A 17,655-nucleotide genomic window follows, 5' to 3' on the forward strand; every position below is an offset into this window, starting at 1 on the left:
CATCTCAAAAAAAGTGTTTTGGGGTTTCATGACCCTTTAAAGACTCCATTTGTCCATTGTTTATTTCTAAAGAAACACGACAATATATAAAAGGCTCTGTTACCTTGTATCTTACACTATCGCCCCGCAGAAGCTGTTTTTGTAAAAATAGGCTAACTATTGCGTCATAACCAACGCGACTCTGTCGCACAGTTGAGAAATTACCGTATAGACCTGAGGAGACGCTCGCAGGCAATCTTTTACTGTCTATGAGACAGTCGGGGGGACGTTGAGACATAAAGTCTGATAAAATCAAGGGAGAAGAATGGGGAGAAGCCCATAGTGAGCCAAAAGCAACGGGACAAAACATTTAAACAACGTGATTCAGATTACACTTTCCACAACTACTAGAAGACCTACAGCTGTCAGACAGGAGGCTCATGTCACATCTACATCGTCAAGCTCAGTCTGAGCCTGCGCAGTTCGCTCAGCCATCAGGAAGTGAGTGTTCCTTTACTGACTTCACTTAACGCCGTAGAAGTCAATGGGATAGCTCTGTCCATTTATTTTACTGTCTATGGCCATGCCGCATTGAAGCAGTCATTTCTGCAAAAGGATTCCCGACCAAGTATTGAGTGCATAACTGAACATAATTATTTGAAGGTTGACTTTTTTTGTATTAAAAACACTTTTCTTTTATTGGTCGGATGAAATATGCTATTTTTTTGAGTTTTCATGAGCTGTATGCCAAAATCATCAGTATTAAAACAATAAAAGACCTGAAATATTTCAGTTGGTGTGCAATGAATCTAAAATATGTGAAAGTTTAATTTTTATCATTACATTATGGAAAATAATGTACTGTATCACAATATGCAAATTTTTTGAGAAGGACCTGTATTTCCGTCCACACCAGTGGCGCTTAAATGCTCGAGGTCGTTAGGTATTCGATTGTCAATGTTTTTCTCACCTGGAAAAAAAATTGTTCTGCAAGTGATTCCAAAGATTATCTCTGCCTTCATCGTTCTAGATGGTGTGAACTCTGCTATTCATTAATGTTGAGAGAGATTTTTAGAACTTTATCGTTACTATGTAGTTGTGGTGAAAGAGCTTTCTTTAACTTGCGAATCGGTTCAGTGTGTCAAATGTTAATTTAATCGCTTTGACGAATTCCTTAAGTTCATTCAGAAGGATTCGTTTCGTATTCGTTAGAGCTGATTCAAGATTAAAACCAGTGTAACGTTACGTGAGTGAAAATAAAACGAGTCATGAAAAGAATGTGCTCAAATGAGTCATTTGCTCGTGAATCGGACTACACTTGTTTGTTTTGATGTTCACGCAGCTCGCGAGGAGGACTGGACAACTTGTAAGGCAACTTATTGATTTACGCGATGTTTTTATCATCCCATTTAATTCAGCCTTCACAATTCAGCCTTTAAAAAGTCTAGTAAATAAATGTTTTGTTTCTTTTTTTGTGTGTTAAATATGGTGGCGCTGGAGGGAGAGTGCATCGCAAACACTGACTGACTGGAAAACTGGTAACGTTACATTTTCTATTTACCCACCCCTAAGGTGATTGAAATCCAGTCAGTAAATGTAATCTGAGTATAGGAAATTGTGTTAAATTAGTTATTTTACATTAATAATAATATATAGATGATCATTGGTGAGTAACAACATAAACCTGCTACTGTCAATCAATCCGTTTTTATGGCAACCGTGGAGCGTCATGTATGATTGCGTCACAGACAGCACTTGCGTCACAGACGGCATTTACTATAAACACTCTCACTTGCAGATTCTTCAGCACAGCGAAAATCCGAGCGATTTTGAGCTACACATCTGACTACGTACCGATATTTTACAGCAATAACCTACCGATATTAACTTTAGAAACAACTTTACAAGCACCATCTTTTTATATAGAGTCTACATTCAGCGCGTGCATACCCACAGAATATAGACTCGCACTGTACAGCCACACACAGTGTGCTGTGCATCACACATACAGTTTTGGACATCTGATCTGATATCACCCGTTTCTGTTGGATTTGATTTGATCAGTTTACAAAACTATGGCTTCAATCTCAAACTACAGAGAGGTGCCTCTGGAGGTTTACGTGAACGGCGAGTTGCTCTTAATTGACAGTGTCTGGGTCCCGGATGAGGAGAATATGCAGGTGGACTTTATGGTCACCGACAGCATTTACGAGCTTCTCGGGTGCTTACCGGGCGACATAACCGCACAGCTGGAGGTGGACAGCGATGAGTGCATGTCAGTCAGTCATGCCGCTTTAGAGGGCGAGGATCTGCAGATCGACATAATCTGTAACTCGACAGGTGAATGCTCAATATGCACCACTCACAACTTTTCCATATAACTTGCTGTAATCATTACGATGATCACAACTTTTTTTAATGAAATCATTATTTCTGCTTAAATGAATACATGATGTTAGCAAACTGCATGATTTGTATAATGTACATTTCTGACATATGGACATGAATTGGGCCCGGTTTACACCTGGTATTAAGATGCGTTCTGGTCATTCGTCATACGAGGGAGACACATTCCCGTTTACACCCTGTTTGAATCCGTCTCTTTTGTCCACTTTCAACCACTTCTGTCCTGATTTCTTTGAGGGGAGGGTCTGTGGGTGGGTTTTGGATGAAATATGCTCACACAATTTACATATGAAACCAACCAGATAAAACCAAAGAACATTCGCAGAGCAGCAGCTTTCATTTCTGCTCTGACAACCGCGACCAATTGTGGTATGTTGGTATGTTTTTTCATCTTCAAACCAAGCTTGGGTCTCTACTCAAAAGTTTAAATCCTGCGCTTCCCATAATGTTAACAGGACAGATGTGTTTCTGAATACCTCCAGAAGTGGTCAAAAATGGACACGCTCAAACTGTTTTCACCTGTAATGAGTGTCGTCCACTTGTGATCTGATCGACTGAAACACATCTTTATACCAGGTGTAAACAGGGTCTTAGACACAGTCACATCTGATAGCAGTTTAATCTAAATTGTAATGTAGACACATCTACAAATAAATATAAATTGAATGCGAATGTCAACCTGGGATCGGGATGTAACTTAGTTATGTGTTTAAAATGCAACATTTATATTTTAAATGGGTGGTAATTAAATTAGTTAATGTCACATCCAATATTTTCTTTAGATTGCCACAGTGATTGCTTGTTATTTATTTAATTTAAACATTAATTTAAAGTGTAACGGCAATTCATGTAAAAAGCAATTGGGGATTCTCAGACTCTGACAGTCTGCAAAAGCATCCTAAGATACAGTTCTGCTCATACTTTTTCATTCTCCTTGCAGAATATGCAACATTTCATTTATTCATTTCATTATAATATTAACAAAATAAGAGGGCTCTAGGATCATAAAAATTGCATGTTACTTTTATTTAGGACAGTCCTGAATAAGCCAATTCATATAACAGATGCTTACTTATACTCAACAAGACAAAATTACTGAATTTGTACACATTTATAAAAATAAAACTATTTATCTCAGAATGTCTATTTATGTCTGACTTTATAACATGCAATTGTAAGTTTAAATCTCACGGTTCTGAGAAAAGGCAGAATTGTAAGATAAATAGTAACAATTACCTTTTTTTTATTATTATATTTAGTGATATGATGTGTACATTTATCTTTTGTTGTTTAAAGATCTTTTTTTTTTCATTGAGTACTGCTCTCAGAAACTGATAACAATGTTTCCCAGAAGACAAAAAGAGTACATTTACCCTGTTTATCTAAATCAATAGATTTTAGTGAAATACACTTTAAAAGTGTCCTTCCCAACCCTGATGTCAGCAGAGCATTTGAGATGCAACTTTACAATGAGTTGCAAACAGAAATGTCTTTCCAGTCAGACTAATTATTCATGTCTAATCTGTGGTTTGAGATGTTTCTAATAACACATTATTTGTTTTTCAGAAACTACCACAGAGTGGATGACGAGAAAAATTAGTGGATTCATCAGAACACTTTTTTGGATGAATCCGGCTCCTGAACCTGAAGTTAATCTGGTTACTGTCCGCTGGCCAGCAGAAGTGCCAGAGAACAAAAACTACAGCCCTAAAAGAGGTGAATGTCTACAGAGCATTTGAGATGCAATATTACAATGGCCATGTACAAACTGTAAAGTTTCAGGAGTGACGACCGCATTTAACGTCATTAACAACTAGTTGTTCAGTTCTGTTCCGTACACACTGTCTGTAGTTTTTGTAAATGTGGTCGTCAATCCTGTAAATTACTGAACTGTGTGTGTGCAGAACGAATAAGATGCAGAATGTATTTCAAGAAATGTATTTCAAGTTGGACTAATTATTCATTTTTGATCTGTGGTTAGTGATGTTTCTAATAAAAGATTATTTGTTTTCTTCTTCTTTTTACTAAAGTGATTAAGAAAATGAGTGCTTGCTTACAAAAGTATTTTCCGATCGACCCGGCTGAGCCTTTGTGTGATCCCGTGACGGAACCTGAATTGGATCTGCCTGAACCCAAGGAATCGTGTGTCCCAGATGCAAACGTTCCTGACACTGAACCTGTGTCTGCAGAAGATCGGAAGGTGGATGTCAGTGATGGTGTGAATGCTTCTCCTGAAATGAGCGGCCCAGGAGGTGAATGTCAGCAGAGCATTTGAGATGCAACATCACAATGTCCACGCACACACTGTAAAGTTTCAGGAGTTATGAATACATTTAAGTGCAGGAGTGAGTCCCCAAAATGATCATTCCATGTGTATACGGACCACAACTTACTCCTGAAACTTCAGAGCGCACTCTCGCTGTGTTGCCATGTCCAAGCAGTTTTTATTTCATTTTATTTAAGCTTGGCTCATACAGCGGTCGAGTTTATGCCGTTATTAATGTCTTCTGGTGTGGGTTTCAGTATTTAATTTATTTAGTTTTTTTATGAGCTTTTCTGCTGATTTGCTTGCAAGATCTGGCAACACAAATAAGTCAAGGCTCATACCACTTTCCCTAGGATTTCTTGCACTGCAAATACAGACGAGATAAATCTCTGGTCTTATCATCTGTCATCTCTTATATCTCTCATTGTACATCATTAACAACTAGTTGTTCAGTTCTGTTCCGTACACACTGCGTATATTTTTTGTAAATGTAGTCGTCACAGCTGTACATTACTAAACTGTGTGTGTGCAGAACGAATGAGATGCAAACAGAAATTTCTTTCATGTTGAACTAATTATTCATTTTTGACCTGCAGTTAGTGATGTATCTAGTAACATATTTGTTTTCTTCTTTTTTTAGAAAGTACTGAAGGCAAGAAAATGAGTGCTTTCTTTAAAAAGTATTTCCCGTTGGATGCGCCTGACACTGAACCTGTGTCCGCAGAAGATCGGAAGGTGGATGTCAGTGATGGTGTGAATGCTTCTCCTGAAATGAGCGGCTCAGGAGGTGAATGTCAACAGAGCATTTGAGATGCAATATTATAATGTCCACACACACACTGTAAAGTTTCAGGAGGGACGACCACATTTAACATAATTTAACAACTAGTTGTTCACTTCTGTCCGTACACACTAAGTGTAGTTTGAGTAAATGTGGTCGACACTCCCGTAAATGACTGAACTGTGTGTGTACAGAACGATTGAGATGCAAACAGAAATTTCTTTCAAGTTAGACTAATTATAAATTTTTGACCTGCAGTTAGTGATGTTTCTAATAACATATTTGTTTTCTTCTTTTTTCAGAAAGTACTAAAGGCAAGAAAATGAGTGCTTTCTTCAAAAAGTATTTCCCGTTGGATGCGCCTGACACTGAACCTGTGTCTGCAGAAGATCAGAAGGTGGATGTCAGTGATGGTGTGAATGCTTCTCCTGAAATGAGCGGCCCAGGAGGTGAATGTCAAAAGAGCATTTGAGATGCAATATTACAATGTCCACACACACACTGTAAAGTTTCAGGAGTGACGACCGCATTTAACGTCATTAACAACTAGTTGTTCAGTTCTGTTCCGTACACACTGTGTGTAGTTTGAGTAAATGTGGTCAAGACTGCTGTACATTACTGAACTGTGTGTGTGCAGAACGAATGAGACGCAAACAGAAATTTCTTTCAAGTTGGACTAATTATTCATTTTTGACCTGCAGTTAGTGATGTTTCTAATAACATATTATTTGTTTTCTTCTTTTTTCAGAAAGTACTAAAAAGAAGAAAATAAGTGCTTTCTTCAAAAAGTATTTCCCGTTGGATGCGCCTGACACTGAACCTGTGTCTGGTTGGAAGGTTGATGTTAGTGATGCTTCTGAAATCAACGGCCCAGAAGGTGAATATCAACAGAGCATTTGTGATGCAATATCACAATGTCCATGCACACACTGTAAAGTTTCAGGAGTGACGACCGCATTTAACGTCATTAACAACTAGTTGTTCAGTTCTCTCCGTACACACTGCGTATAGTTTTTGTAAATGTGGTCATCACTGCTGTACATTACTGCTCTGTGTGTGCAGAACGAATGAGATGCAAACAGAAATTCAATTCAAAAAGTTTACACACCCCAGATCGTAATGCGTCATGTTGCCTTCTTGAGCAGTATTTTTATTTTATTTTATTTCTTAAGATTGTCAGCATTTTTTTGCTTCCGTAAATATTGTGGACAACTAATGTTGTTTAAAATAATTTGCAGAGGAAAACCCAGTCCTATGTTTGGTGTTCCCTTTGTGTTACGTGCCTTAATTAAAGGGTTACTTCAGCGATTAGCATATGGCTTTCTATCAGTAGAAACCCTGGAGTATATTTGAATGATCGTGCTCCCCCTCTCATATCCCCCTAAGACGAGAGATTTATGCATTTTATTTCTAGAAAAATTACTCCAGTGACGCAAATATCGCCAAAGTATTTATTTAGATTAAGTTACAAAACTTGTGATATCTTATGAAATATGTTACAAATTACATTTTAAAGCATGTATTTTGTAATTTGTAGTGAAATACACTTTAAAAGTGTCCTTCCCAACCCTGATGTCAGCAGAGCATTTGAGATGCAACTTTACAATGAGAAGCAAACAGAAATGTCTTTCCAGCCAGACTAATTATTCATGTCTAATCTGTGGTTTGAGATGTTTCTAATAACACATTATTTGTTTTTCAGAAACTACCACAGAGTGGATGGTGAAAAAGATTAATGAATTCTTCCAAATGCTTTTTGGGTTGGATCCGGCTGTTCCAGAGCCAACAGCTGAAATGGATCTGGTTAGCGTCGGCTGGCAAGGGAGCAGCAGTGGGATCGAAAAGTACAGCCCAAAAAGAGGTGAATGTCTACAGAGCATTTGAGATGCAACATTACAATGGCCACGTACAAACTGTGAAGTCTCAGGAGTGACGACTGCATTTGATGTCATTAAGGGTGCGTTCACACTTGTAGTTCGGTTCGTTTGGTTCGTTTGGTCCGGACCAAAAAACAAAAACAAACATAATAGTCCTGGTCCGTTTAGCGTTCACACGGGCATTTTTAACAGCGAACCTAAAGTTACCGAACCAAAGGCACAGGGAGACGCTCACAACCTGATTGGTCGGCTTATATGACGTAGGAGCTCGTTTACCGAACATGCAAAACAATGCTGTGTGCGGATTACACGCGCGGGCATTTTATGCGTGTACATATGGCATTATTTTTTACCAGAGAACTCATGAAGAGCTCATGAAATGTTCACAACATTCAAAACAACGGTGTGTGCTGGATTAAACGCGATCATTTTATGCGTGTAACACATGGCATTATTTTTTACCAGAGAACTCATGAAGAGCTCATTAAATGTTCAAAACAACGCTGTGTGCTGGATTAAACGCGATCATTTTATGCGTGTAACACATATGGCATTATTTTTACCCGCTGAGAACTCATGAAGAGCTCATAAAATGTTCAAAACATTCAAAACAGCAGCAGGATTTCCTCCGTTGTGCAGAAAAGAGTCGGGCGTCTCTTATGCAAAAGAGACGGCCGTTCTGTCGTCTGTACCTGCTAATAATAGGCAACACAGGAACTTTGATGAGAAGAGCCAGGTATGCTTTTTGTGTGTTTTTTCTAGCATTTTCGAAACATGCTGGTCAGACCAAATATTGAGGCTCTTCCTCGTTGCTCTACGTTTGCCCTCTAACGTTACTCATTTTGGATACGCCGATCTTTCCGCGTCGTCAAATCAGCTGCATTATGCGTGGCATCTTGTGACATTATACGTCCGGTTTTTGGTCCGTTTACGTCTTTGGTCCGTGTTGCGTTCATATATCAATCGAACCGCACCAGAGTTCGTTTGGAAGCGGACCGAGACCCATCTTTTTAGCGGTCTCGGTCCGCTTGTTTGGTGCGCACCAGGGTTCGGATGGCAGCGTTCACATATGTTCAAATGAACCGCACTAACCGAGCAACCGTACCAGGGTTCGTTTTAATCGAACCAAACATGACAAGTGTGAATGCACCCTAAATAACTATCAGTTCAGTTCAGTCCGTACACACTGCGTATAGTTTTTGTAAATGTGGTCGACACTGCTGTAAATTACTGAACTGTGTGTGTGCAGAACTAATTCATTTTTGACCTGCAGTTAGTGATGTTTCTAATAACATATTTGTTTTCTTCTTTTTTCAGAAAGTACTGAGGGCAAGAAAATTAGTGCTTTCTTTAAAAAGTATTTCCCGTTGGATGCGCCTGACACTGAACCTGTGTCTGCAGAAGATCGGAAGGTGGATGTCAGTGATGGTGTGAATGCTTCTCCTGAAATGAGCGGCCCAGGAGGTGAATGTCAACAGAGCATTTGAGATGCAATATTACAATGTCCACGCACACACTGTAAAGTTTCAGGAGGGACGACCACATTTAACGTCATTAACAACTAGTTGTTCAGTTCTGTTCCGTACACACTTGAGTGTAGTTTGAGTAAATGTGGTCAACACTGCTGTACATTACTGAACTGTGTGTGTGCAGAACGATTGAGATGCAAACAGAAATTTCTTTCAAGTTAGACTAATTATTAATTTTTGACCTGCAGTTAGTCATGTTTCTAATAACATATTATTTGTTTTCTTCTTTTTTCAGAAAGTACTAAAAAGAAGAAAATAAGTGCTTTCTTCAAAAAGTATTTCCCGTTGGATGCGCCTGACACTGAACCTGTGTCTGGTTGGAAGGTTGATGTTAGTGATGCTTCTCCTGAAATGAGCGGCCCAGAAGGTGAATGTCAACAGAGCATTTGTCCACACACACACTGTAAAGTTTTAGGAGTGACGACTGCATTTAACGTCATTAACAGCTAGTTGTTCAGTTCTGTGGTCAGTGATGTTTCTAATAACATATTATTTATTTTCTTATTTTTTCAGAAAGTACTAAAGACAAGAAAATGAGTGCTTTCTTCAAAAAGTATTTTCCATTGGATCTGGCTGAGCCCTCATGTGTTCCTGTGTCGGAATGAGAATCAGAGCTGGATTAAGAAACCCAGAGAGAATCCCCAAGTGCAATCTGCAATTATAGACCCAAGCACATACACACATGAGTGAATGAGTGAGTGAGTGAGTGAGTGTGTGAGTGTGTGAGTGAGTGAGTGAGTGTGTGAGTGTGTGAGTGAGTGAGTGAGTGAGTGAGTGAGTGAGTGAGTGTGTGAGTGAGTGAGTGAGTGAGTGAGTGTGTGTGTGTGTGTGTGTGTGTGTGTGTGTGTGAGTGAGTGAGTGAGTGAGTGAGTGAGAGTGAGTGAGAGTGAGTGAGTGAGTGAGTGAGTGAGTGAGTGAGTGAGTGAGTGTGTGAGTGTGTGAGTGAGTGTGTGAGTGAGTGAGTGAGTGAGTGAGTGTGTGAGTGTGTGAGTGAGTGTGTGAGTGAGTGAGTGAGTGAGTACGTTTACATGGACAACAATGCTCCGATATTAATCTGATTAAGACAATACGATTTCTAATAATCCGATTAAAGTCATAATACAATTTACCACAAAGATTAAGAAACGTGGAGTATGCCTATTTTAGTCTCATTATCGGAGAGCATTACAGACATGTACAAACCTTTATTTAACTATTAACGTTGTGTCGGAGATTTCGCCGGATTTTGTGACAGCACACATAACGTTACGCACACACTAGTGCAAAGGGGAGGGCTTTGAGGATTCGAGCCCTGCCCTTTTTGAAAATTAATCAAAAGTGCCCCTTTAAACAATTATCAATAATAATGTGGCCAATAAAACAGTAGATTAACTATAATTAATATAACGTGTACAAAACAACAAATGGCGGAAAAGTTCCGTTTATCTTTTACGTATCTGTAAGTCTGAAATGTCGTTGCCATAACGCGCTGCTATGGGTGGTGTGTGTTTTGCTTGACTGTTCATTATGAACACTGCGTCCTCTATATTTTTTATTTTTGTTCTAATTATTATGCTCGTTGTAAAAGTAAAACACAATAAGTTTGTATCTGTAATCACGAACCAGATGGGTCATTCAGTGAACGCTGTGGCTCGACGGCAGGAAAAACAATCCAAACAGTCACGATTTTTAAACCTTTTTCATCATTAATCAGAGCTATTAATCTAAATGTAGGCTGTCAAGAAGGAGCAAAGAGGGGCAGAGTCCCTTCATAAATACTGAAAGAGACTAGATATTACAAAAATAAAATAATGTGAATGTATATAAAACATAAAAACAAGTGATTTTTATACTTTTTAATGCAAAGTAACACTGTCCGACAGCAACACCCGCAGTTGAAGTTACAGCGGGTTTCCCGAGCCCATTATATTTTAACAGACCTGCCAAAGTCACGCTATGAGCGTGAACAATTATTCAAAAAGCAAGTCATGTAAACACCTTAATCAGAATATTGTCTTATTCAGAATAAGGTCAATAATTAGATTACTGCTGTCCATGTAAACGTAATCAATGAGTGTGTGTGTGTGTGTGTGCGTGCGTGCGTGCGTGCGTGCGTGTGCGAGTGCGTGTGCGTGTGTGTGTGTGTGTGTGTGTGCGGGCTTAATAAACATTTGGAACATTGGATGTGTGGCAATTAATATCTTCTGGCTAAAGTGTTACCGGTGTTTTAAAGGTCCCGTTCTTCGCGATTCCATCTTTCAAACTTTAGTTAGTGTGTAATGTTGCTGTTAGAGCAAAAATAATACCTGTAAAATTATAAAGCTCAAAGTTCAATGCCAAGCGAGATATTTTATTTAACATAAGTTCCCTTTCAAAGCCTACAGCGAACGGCCGGTTTGGACTACAGCCCTGCACTTCCTGCTGTAATGACGTCACTAGAACCGTCTGTTGTTGACTAATCCTCCACCCACAAGAACACGCAAAATAGGGGGCGTGGTCTCGTTGCTCCCCCACGGGGAGTAGAGCGGCATTCAGCGCTTGCATCTCCCCGTTATGGTAAGAGGCGGGACCTTTCCGGGCAAAGTGCGCTAAGCTGCTGTCCAATCACAACACGGGAAGTGCTGGCCCAATCAGAACTCGTTACGTGTTTCTGAAGGAGGGACTTCATAGAACAAGGAAATCATCAGGCCGTTTTTAGGACAGAGAAAACAGCGCTGTACAGATAAGTAAATTGTGTGAAAAATACTGTTTTTTTTACACGCGAAACATGAACTCATGTTATATTGCACACTGTAAACATAATCTAAGCTTCGAAAACACGCGAAGAACGGGACCTTTAAGTGTTTTTGCTCTGTAGTGTCCAGATTGTACTGGGTGGTTAGGACATTGCTAGGTGGCAATGCTCAGTAATGAGGATGAGAGTTTGGCCAGTAAGCAGAATAGTTTTTTTTTAATTATTATTATTCATTGATTTTGTACATCAAAAAAAAAAAAAAAAAAAGAAACTGTGCCCTTATGAAAAAGAAGCACACTTCTGTATGTATGTAAAGCATCCATTTGCACAACTGTATTGAATAGACTTGTACTGTAAATAATATACAATATTAATCAAATTAAAGGCCACTTAATGCTGCAGTCCGTAACTTTTTGTGCTCTAGCAGTTAATAATTAGAACTGCATTCTTGCGGAAGAACATTACAGCCGGAGCTACTTCTCTCTGTTTATGTCTATGGCGAGTCACGCCGGGACTGTGCTCCTCCGCAGCGGTTCCTATCAGACCGGTCTGAAATAGTCCCAATATAAACCCTTATTATAAGTGCACCATAATGATTCAAGACAAAAACACGGTTTGGAAAATGGATTCATGTTGCACATTATATTATACAATATAAATCGCCCCCTATAGCTGTCAATAGTGCACTATTTGAGGGGACAGTCATTAGTAGTGAAGCCATAGTGGATGTTTTTGAGTGCACTCATTCAATAAAAAAATCCAGTTTTTGGTTCATTTACATGTCTTCAGTCTGCTTTGCGTTCATATTTCATTTGAACGGCATCAGAGTTCGCTTGGAAGCGGCATCAGGGTTCGGATGGCTGCGTTCAGACTTATTCAAATGAACCACGCTAACACAGCAATCCCACCAGGGTTCGCTTTAATCCGACCAAACATGCCAAGTGTGAATTTAAGTGAACTTAAGAAAAATCATGGTCTGGGGTTACATCCAGTATAGGGGTGTGCGAGATCTGCAGGGTGGAAGGCAACATCAATAGTCTAAAATACCAAGAAATCTTAGCTACCTCTTATATTCCCAACCATAAAAGAGGCCAAATTCTTCAGCAGGACGGTGCTCCATCGCATACTTCCATCTCCACATCAAAGTTCCTCAAGGCGAAGAAGATCAAGATGCTCCAGGATTGGCCAGCCTAGTCACCAGACATGAACATCATTGAGCATATGTGGGGTAGGATGAAAGAGGACGCATGGAAGACGAAACCAAAGAATATTGATGAACTCTGGGAGGCATGCAAGACTTTTCTTAGCTATTCCTGATAACTTCATCAATACATTGCTTGAATCCTTGCCAAACCACATGGATGCAGTCCTTCAAGCTCATGGAAGTCATACAAGATATTAAATTTGAATCTCACAGCACCACAACTCAATTTGCTGACATATTTTTGTATTTGCAGTAAATTTGTTCAATTTCTGTATAGGCGACAAAACTTTTGTCTTGCCAAAATGTAATCTTTCTGTCTTGATTAAATGATAAATATTTCTTTCTGTGAAAATTTTTTATTTCAGTGCATTAAACATCATTTGGGAGGGTTTTAGCTTTTCATATGAGCTATTTCTAACACCAATTAATTAATTAAAAGTCAGGTTAATATCAGGTATTTCTAGAAAATAGATAAGCGACAAGACTTTTGTCAGGGACTGTAGTCTATACAAAATTGCAATGTGGAAATGCAGTTTGAAATGATATACAAAACAAATAAAGGTAGTATGGACTACATTTTTATTTTATTTAGAACCTTTTTTTCAAGCAAGACTGTTGGTAAAGTTAACACCTGCCTAGGGATGTTAGGTCACTACCAACGTTAACCGATCAAAGTTGTCGGTTTAAAAAAAAAAAGTGATCTCTAAATTAGGCTATTATAGACAGTGGACTAAACGCCACTACAGTTAGCCATCTCATTCCAAAATATTTTTGTGTTAAGTGTAACACAAAAACATATCCCTCGCACTCAATTTTTCATAACTCGCCTGTTTGTACTTAATAAACCAATAAAAACATTTGACGCGAGGTCACAGCGTTTGGGTTTGCGCGCTCACAAGGTTAAAACACTGCAAAAAGTAAACAGGCTACAACATTCGAGGTTAGAACCAGGGCAGACGACAGTATGAAGCGTGCATTTCGCTTAAAATGGGCTAACCTTTGGAAATATATTACATCTACATTTCAGTGGTAACACATAAGGTGTTGATCGTCTTTCTTTATTATTGTTAGCACTAAAGCGGCGTCTCTTCAGAGCGGTCATTTTCTTAAATGAGCCGCGGCAATGTTTCAAATGAGCTTCTAACGCTAGACAAATGCCTTTATTTTCAACGCGATCACCTTGTACCCAAACCATTTCGAAACTAAGGAGCCATTGTCCTCAGATTACAAACAAGCTCCTCGGCGGCGCGTTTGCGGGACTCGTGTTTCGCGCTGTGGGGGATTTTAAAAAAGTGACGTGAGTGGAAGGGAGGCGGCAGTGCTAGGACAGTGTGTGTGTGTGTGTGTGTGTGTGTGTGTGTGTGTGTGTGTGAGAGAGAGAGGGAGCGGGAGCGCGGCTCGCGGCTGTTATTTCAAATAGCGCAGCATATTTTAAACTAATCGGTTAACCGGTTTCAACCTGCTAATGAGGCTCGGTGGTCGGTCAAGAAAATGTTTAGTTTTCGCCATCCCTACACCTGCCATTAAAATATTTCAATATATGGCTATATGGTGTGCCACGCGTAAAAGCCCGTTGCAGCGCCTGTGTCTGAAGTTTGTTTTGAGCGCTTATGCCACCACTCTGGCATAATTACTCTGAGAATTACCCTGGTCTGAACCGCGTCTACTACCGTCTTCCTCCATGTTTGTTTATGTATTGCAGCGTGCATGGGCATGCCGTGGCGTGAGGTGCATCTTGACGTAAAATTCTGCCGTAAACGCCTTATCGTGGCGTAAGCGATAGAGCCTAATATAAAATAATGGACATTTTCTATCGTCTAGACGATATATTTCGTCATATCGCCCAGCCCTAATTACAATTAAAATGTTATTGTATTGTACTGTTCACTAAAATGTACAATATCACATTGCATTACATTGTTTATGAAAGCATTTAGATATTTGATTTTAACACTGAAAATTATAATATAATTGATTGTACAATGTAAAAAGTTGTCAAGAGTTTGGTTTAGATAACAACACTGAAACATTCAATAGAGATGTATTGTACATTTCTTAAAGTTGTCTAACAATACTTATATTATCAATGTATGTTATGTCATTATTTGTACATTTAGGCCTGGTTTCACAGATAGGGCTTCGACTAAGTCAGGATTAGGCCTTAGTTCAATTAGGGCATTTAAGTAGCTTTTATAAATGTACAAAACATGTACATGTACAACTTGAGACAAAACAACAGCACTGACATATTTTAAGATATATCAGGGCAAAGTTGCTTTCAGTTAAGGGGGGGGGGGGATGCGGTTTCATGCATACTGAGCACACTGTTAAAGACTTGGATTCCCATCCTAAACATAGACAACGTTTCAAAAACTAATGTTGGACATTTGATGGAGTATTTCTGTGTCAAAAATACTCTTTCCGGTTTCTCACAAGTTTCGGAGAGTTTTTTCGAGTATGGGTCGGCTTGACGTCGATAGAGCGGAAGGTCCTTGTATGAGCCGTACGGGCTCTTCTCCCGGTAGGGTTCGCGTGCGCGTGACTAGAGCGAGAGAGGAAATGCACGCCCATAAACACTCGCTCAGGTGCAGATCCACTCGTCCGTGAACACATGTCGTTATAGTCTGTGCCGCGCTCCACTTTATTCCTATGGGTGACATCAAGTGACTTCAACGCTTCACAGCATTTCAGGAAGGCAGCGCTGCATTTGAACCGATTTGAACGCAGAAATGATATGAAGCTTCAAAGCATCACTTCAGTCGAGTCGCAAAGTGGATTTCCACAGTCACTGCTGTCACAGGACTTCACCAAATCATACCAAAGAAGTGTGTTTTTGACGGAGCGGTCCCAGCGATAAAGGTTCAGTCCTACTTTGGGAGCAGCCGGAGAGTAAAACTGCTTCAAATGTCTATGCTGTTGGCTACCGTCGCGTGAGTAAACATCAGTAAACGACACGATCGCGTGCTTCGTCATTCAAATGCGCGGTTACTTCATTGTTGTTCTATGTATAACGTTACACTAGTCTGACGTGCAAAACGGCTTTGCTTGCTACGGCTAAGGTTTAGTCGCATACAATAGTCCATAAACCAAATCATGTCCTCATTAACTGCGAGTAAAGACATACAAATGTTGACAGGCCACTAAATACAGTACATACCACAGAGACGGACGTCCTGCTGTTGCTGTTTCTCCTGTTCAATTTATTTCAGCCTCTGGATCTGATTCTGGATTCATATATCTATTAGCTGAGATCGATAGCCATGGGTTTCTCCACGCTTGAGGATGTGGAATCCGCTTTGTGCACACTCGTCATTCTTTAGCTCCGCCCACACGATACGCCTCCAGGCGCTCGTTTTTTTTCCGGAAAGACTCGGTACAGCCTATATTTCTTTTATAAATATAATAAAACTAAAAACTTTTCGGCGATATGAAGGATGCAATACTACTCTATAGGTACTCAAGATTGACATGAGATTGACTGAAAATGAGTGTTTCACCCCCCCTTTAAAAGAACTCAAACTAGGGATGCACAATATTGGATTTTTGCCGATATCCGATATGCCGATATTTTTCAGCTCATTTTGGCCGATGCCGATATATGTTTATTTTTTCCCTTTGTTTGGAAACAACACCATTTTGAGCAAAAACTATTTTTTTTCATTCTGGTTTCAGATTTCTGAGGTATCCTTACTAAAATGACTCTTGTTGAAGATAAATAAATGTTAATAAAGTTATTTTTATGATAAGAGTATATTAAAAGCTCTGAAAATAACAATAATAAAGTCAGTAATTTTTCACCCCAGATGCAGCTGTAACCTAAATATTGTATTTTTGGATTTAACGTTTGTGCACATGAAGTGGGGGTGGCATGACATCCGTTGATGCTGTCTTTTAATTCTACAATTATTGTAGAGCTCCTTGGATTATTTTTCATCATCCATTTCGTAAAATTTTATTACAGATTAATACACGGTATATAAAAGTATTTAATTTACAAGTGTCATGCTTGTGATTTATGACATCATTACTGATTTGTTTATTCAGAACAGAAGTAACTTCAATTTATTTGTGTATTCTACTTTTCATTGTATTAGTGTAACAACAGCGCCCCCACTACATGTATAAATCAAGCCTGCAGTCTCCCTCTCATTTACAGAAGCTTTCGCGCCTCGATCGCCCCCCGGTGACCGGTCCCAGTATAGCCGCCCCTCTGTGCTTTCTAATGGACGCGAGGCAAACTAAATAATAAAATTACACTTCAAATATTTTTCCCCCAAAGTTAGTTTATGTCATTGAAGGCAGTTATCATCACGATGATTTCATTTCAAGTGTTCGTTTTTAAAATAAGTTTAGTTTTAGTTAGTTATCTGACGCTTTAAAAGCAGGGGGTGTGACGTCATGATTGACAGCTAAGACTGACGGCTTCTCTGAGTGAAGTTGTCACTGAGGCACTAACGGACTTTTTTCGGAATTTTTGGGAGCAGATTAGAGCTTAAGCTTTAATTTCTACATTTCCATAACTGTTTATTTCACACCAACATAATTAATTGTTCTGCATCTGCGAGAGTGTGGGCGGGCTTTTGATTGCGCAGCTGTCCTTCCTGCTCTACTTCCTGCGCTCTACTGCGCAACTCAGGTCCCGAAATCGCTACTGCGCAGACTCGGTCCCAAGATGTCAGCGCCGTGCACCCCCGCCTGAAAGCTTCAAATATGGCAAGCGGAAACAGATGATGTCGAGTCGTCCATATTTTTTTACGGTCTATGGTATAAATATGTAGCGGTCTAGCTGGAGGGCACTAGGACCTGGAGGAGCTTCTGCTGCTGTGGAGGCTGCCGCACGCGCTAGAGAGTGGGGAGATGCGATTGGGCTTGTTTTGGGCTAGTTTTGTTGTGAAAACGT

General features: G+C 39.6%; 2 protein-coding genes across 2 annotated transcripts; both read left to right on the forward strand.

Moving 5' to 3' along the window:
• The first annotated feature begins 2,054 nt into the window (after positions 1-2,054).
• LOC137039782 (uncharacterized) lies at positions 2,055-5,461 on the forward strand. The gene is made up of 4 exons (XM_067415056.1): positions 2,055-2,319; positions 3,952-4,101; positions 4,416-4,637; positions 5,292-5,461. Exons 1-4 carry the CDS (start codon positions 2,055-2,057, stop codon positions 5,459-5,461), a joined length of 807 nt encoding a protein of 268 aa, XP_067271157.1.
• A 225-nt stretch (positions 5,462-5,686) lies between these two features.
• LOC137039617 (uncharacterized) lies at positions 5,687-9,608 on the forward strand. The gene is made up of 6 exons (XM_067414910.1): positions 5,687-5,881; positions 6,181-6,309; positions 7,135-7,293; positions 8,627-8,773; positions 9,074-9,205; positions 9,352-9,608. The coding sequence occupies exons 1-6, from the start codon at positions 5,755-5,757 to the stop codon at positions 9,441-9,443; spliced, it is 786 nt and encodes a 261-aa protein (XP_067271011.1). The 5' UTR covers positions 5,687-5,754; the 3' UTR covers positions 9,444-9,608.
• The last annotated feature ends 8,047 nt before the right edge of the window (positions 9,609-17,655 follow it).

This window comes from Pseudorasbora parva, chromosome 14, assembly GCF_024679245.1.
Source record: "Pseudorasbora parva isolate DD20220531a chromosome 14, ASM2467924v1, whole genome shotgun sequence".
NCBI classification, from domain to species: Eukaryota; Metazoa; Chordata; class Actinopteri; order Cypriniformes; family Gobionidae; genus Pseudorasbora; species Pseudorasbora parva.

Bases quoted from the DNA above. Each gene is read 5' to 3' on its own strand.
- LOC137039617 (XM_067414910.1), top strand. From the start codon at position 5,755: ATGAGTGCTTTCTTCAAAAAGTATTTCCCGTTGGATGCGCCTGACACT. The intron at 5,882-6,180 runs GTGAATGTCAAA...TTCTTTTTTCAG, and splicing joins TGAAATGAGCGGCCCAGGAG to AAAGTACTAAAAAGAAGAAA. The intron at 8,774-9,073 runs GTGAATGTCAAC...TTCTTTTTTCAG, and splicing joins TGAAATGAGCGGCCCAGGAG to AAAGTACTAAAAAGAAGAAA.
- LOC137039782 (XM_067415056.1), top strand. From the start codon at position 2,055: ATGGCTTCAATCTCAAACTACAGAGAGGTGCCTCTGGAGGTTTACGTG. The intron at 2,320-3,951 runs GTGAATGCTCAA...TTTGTTTTTCAG, and splicing joins CATAATCTGTAACTCGACAG to AAACTACCACAGAGTGGATG. The intron at 4,638-5,291 runs GTGAATGTCAGC...TTCTTTTTTTAG, and splicing joins TGAAATGAGCGGCCCAGGAG to AAAGTACTGAAGGCAAGAAA.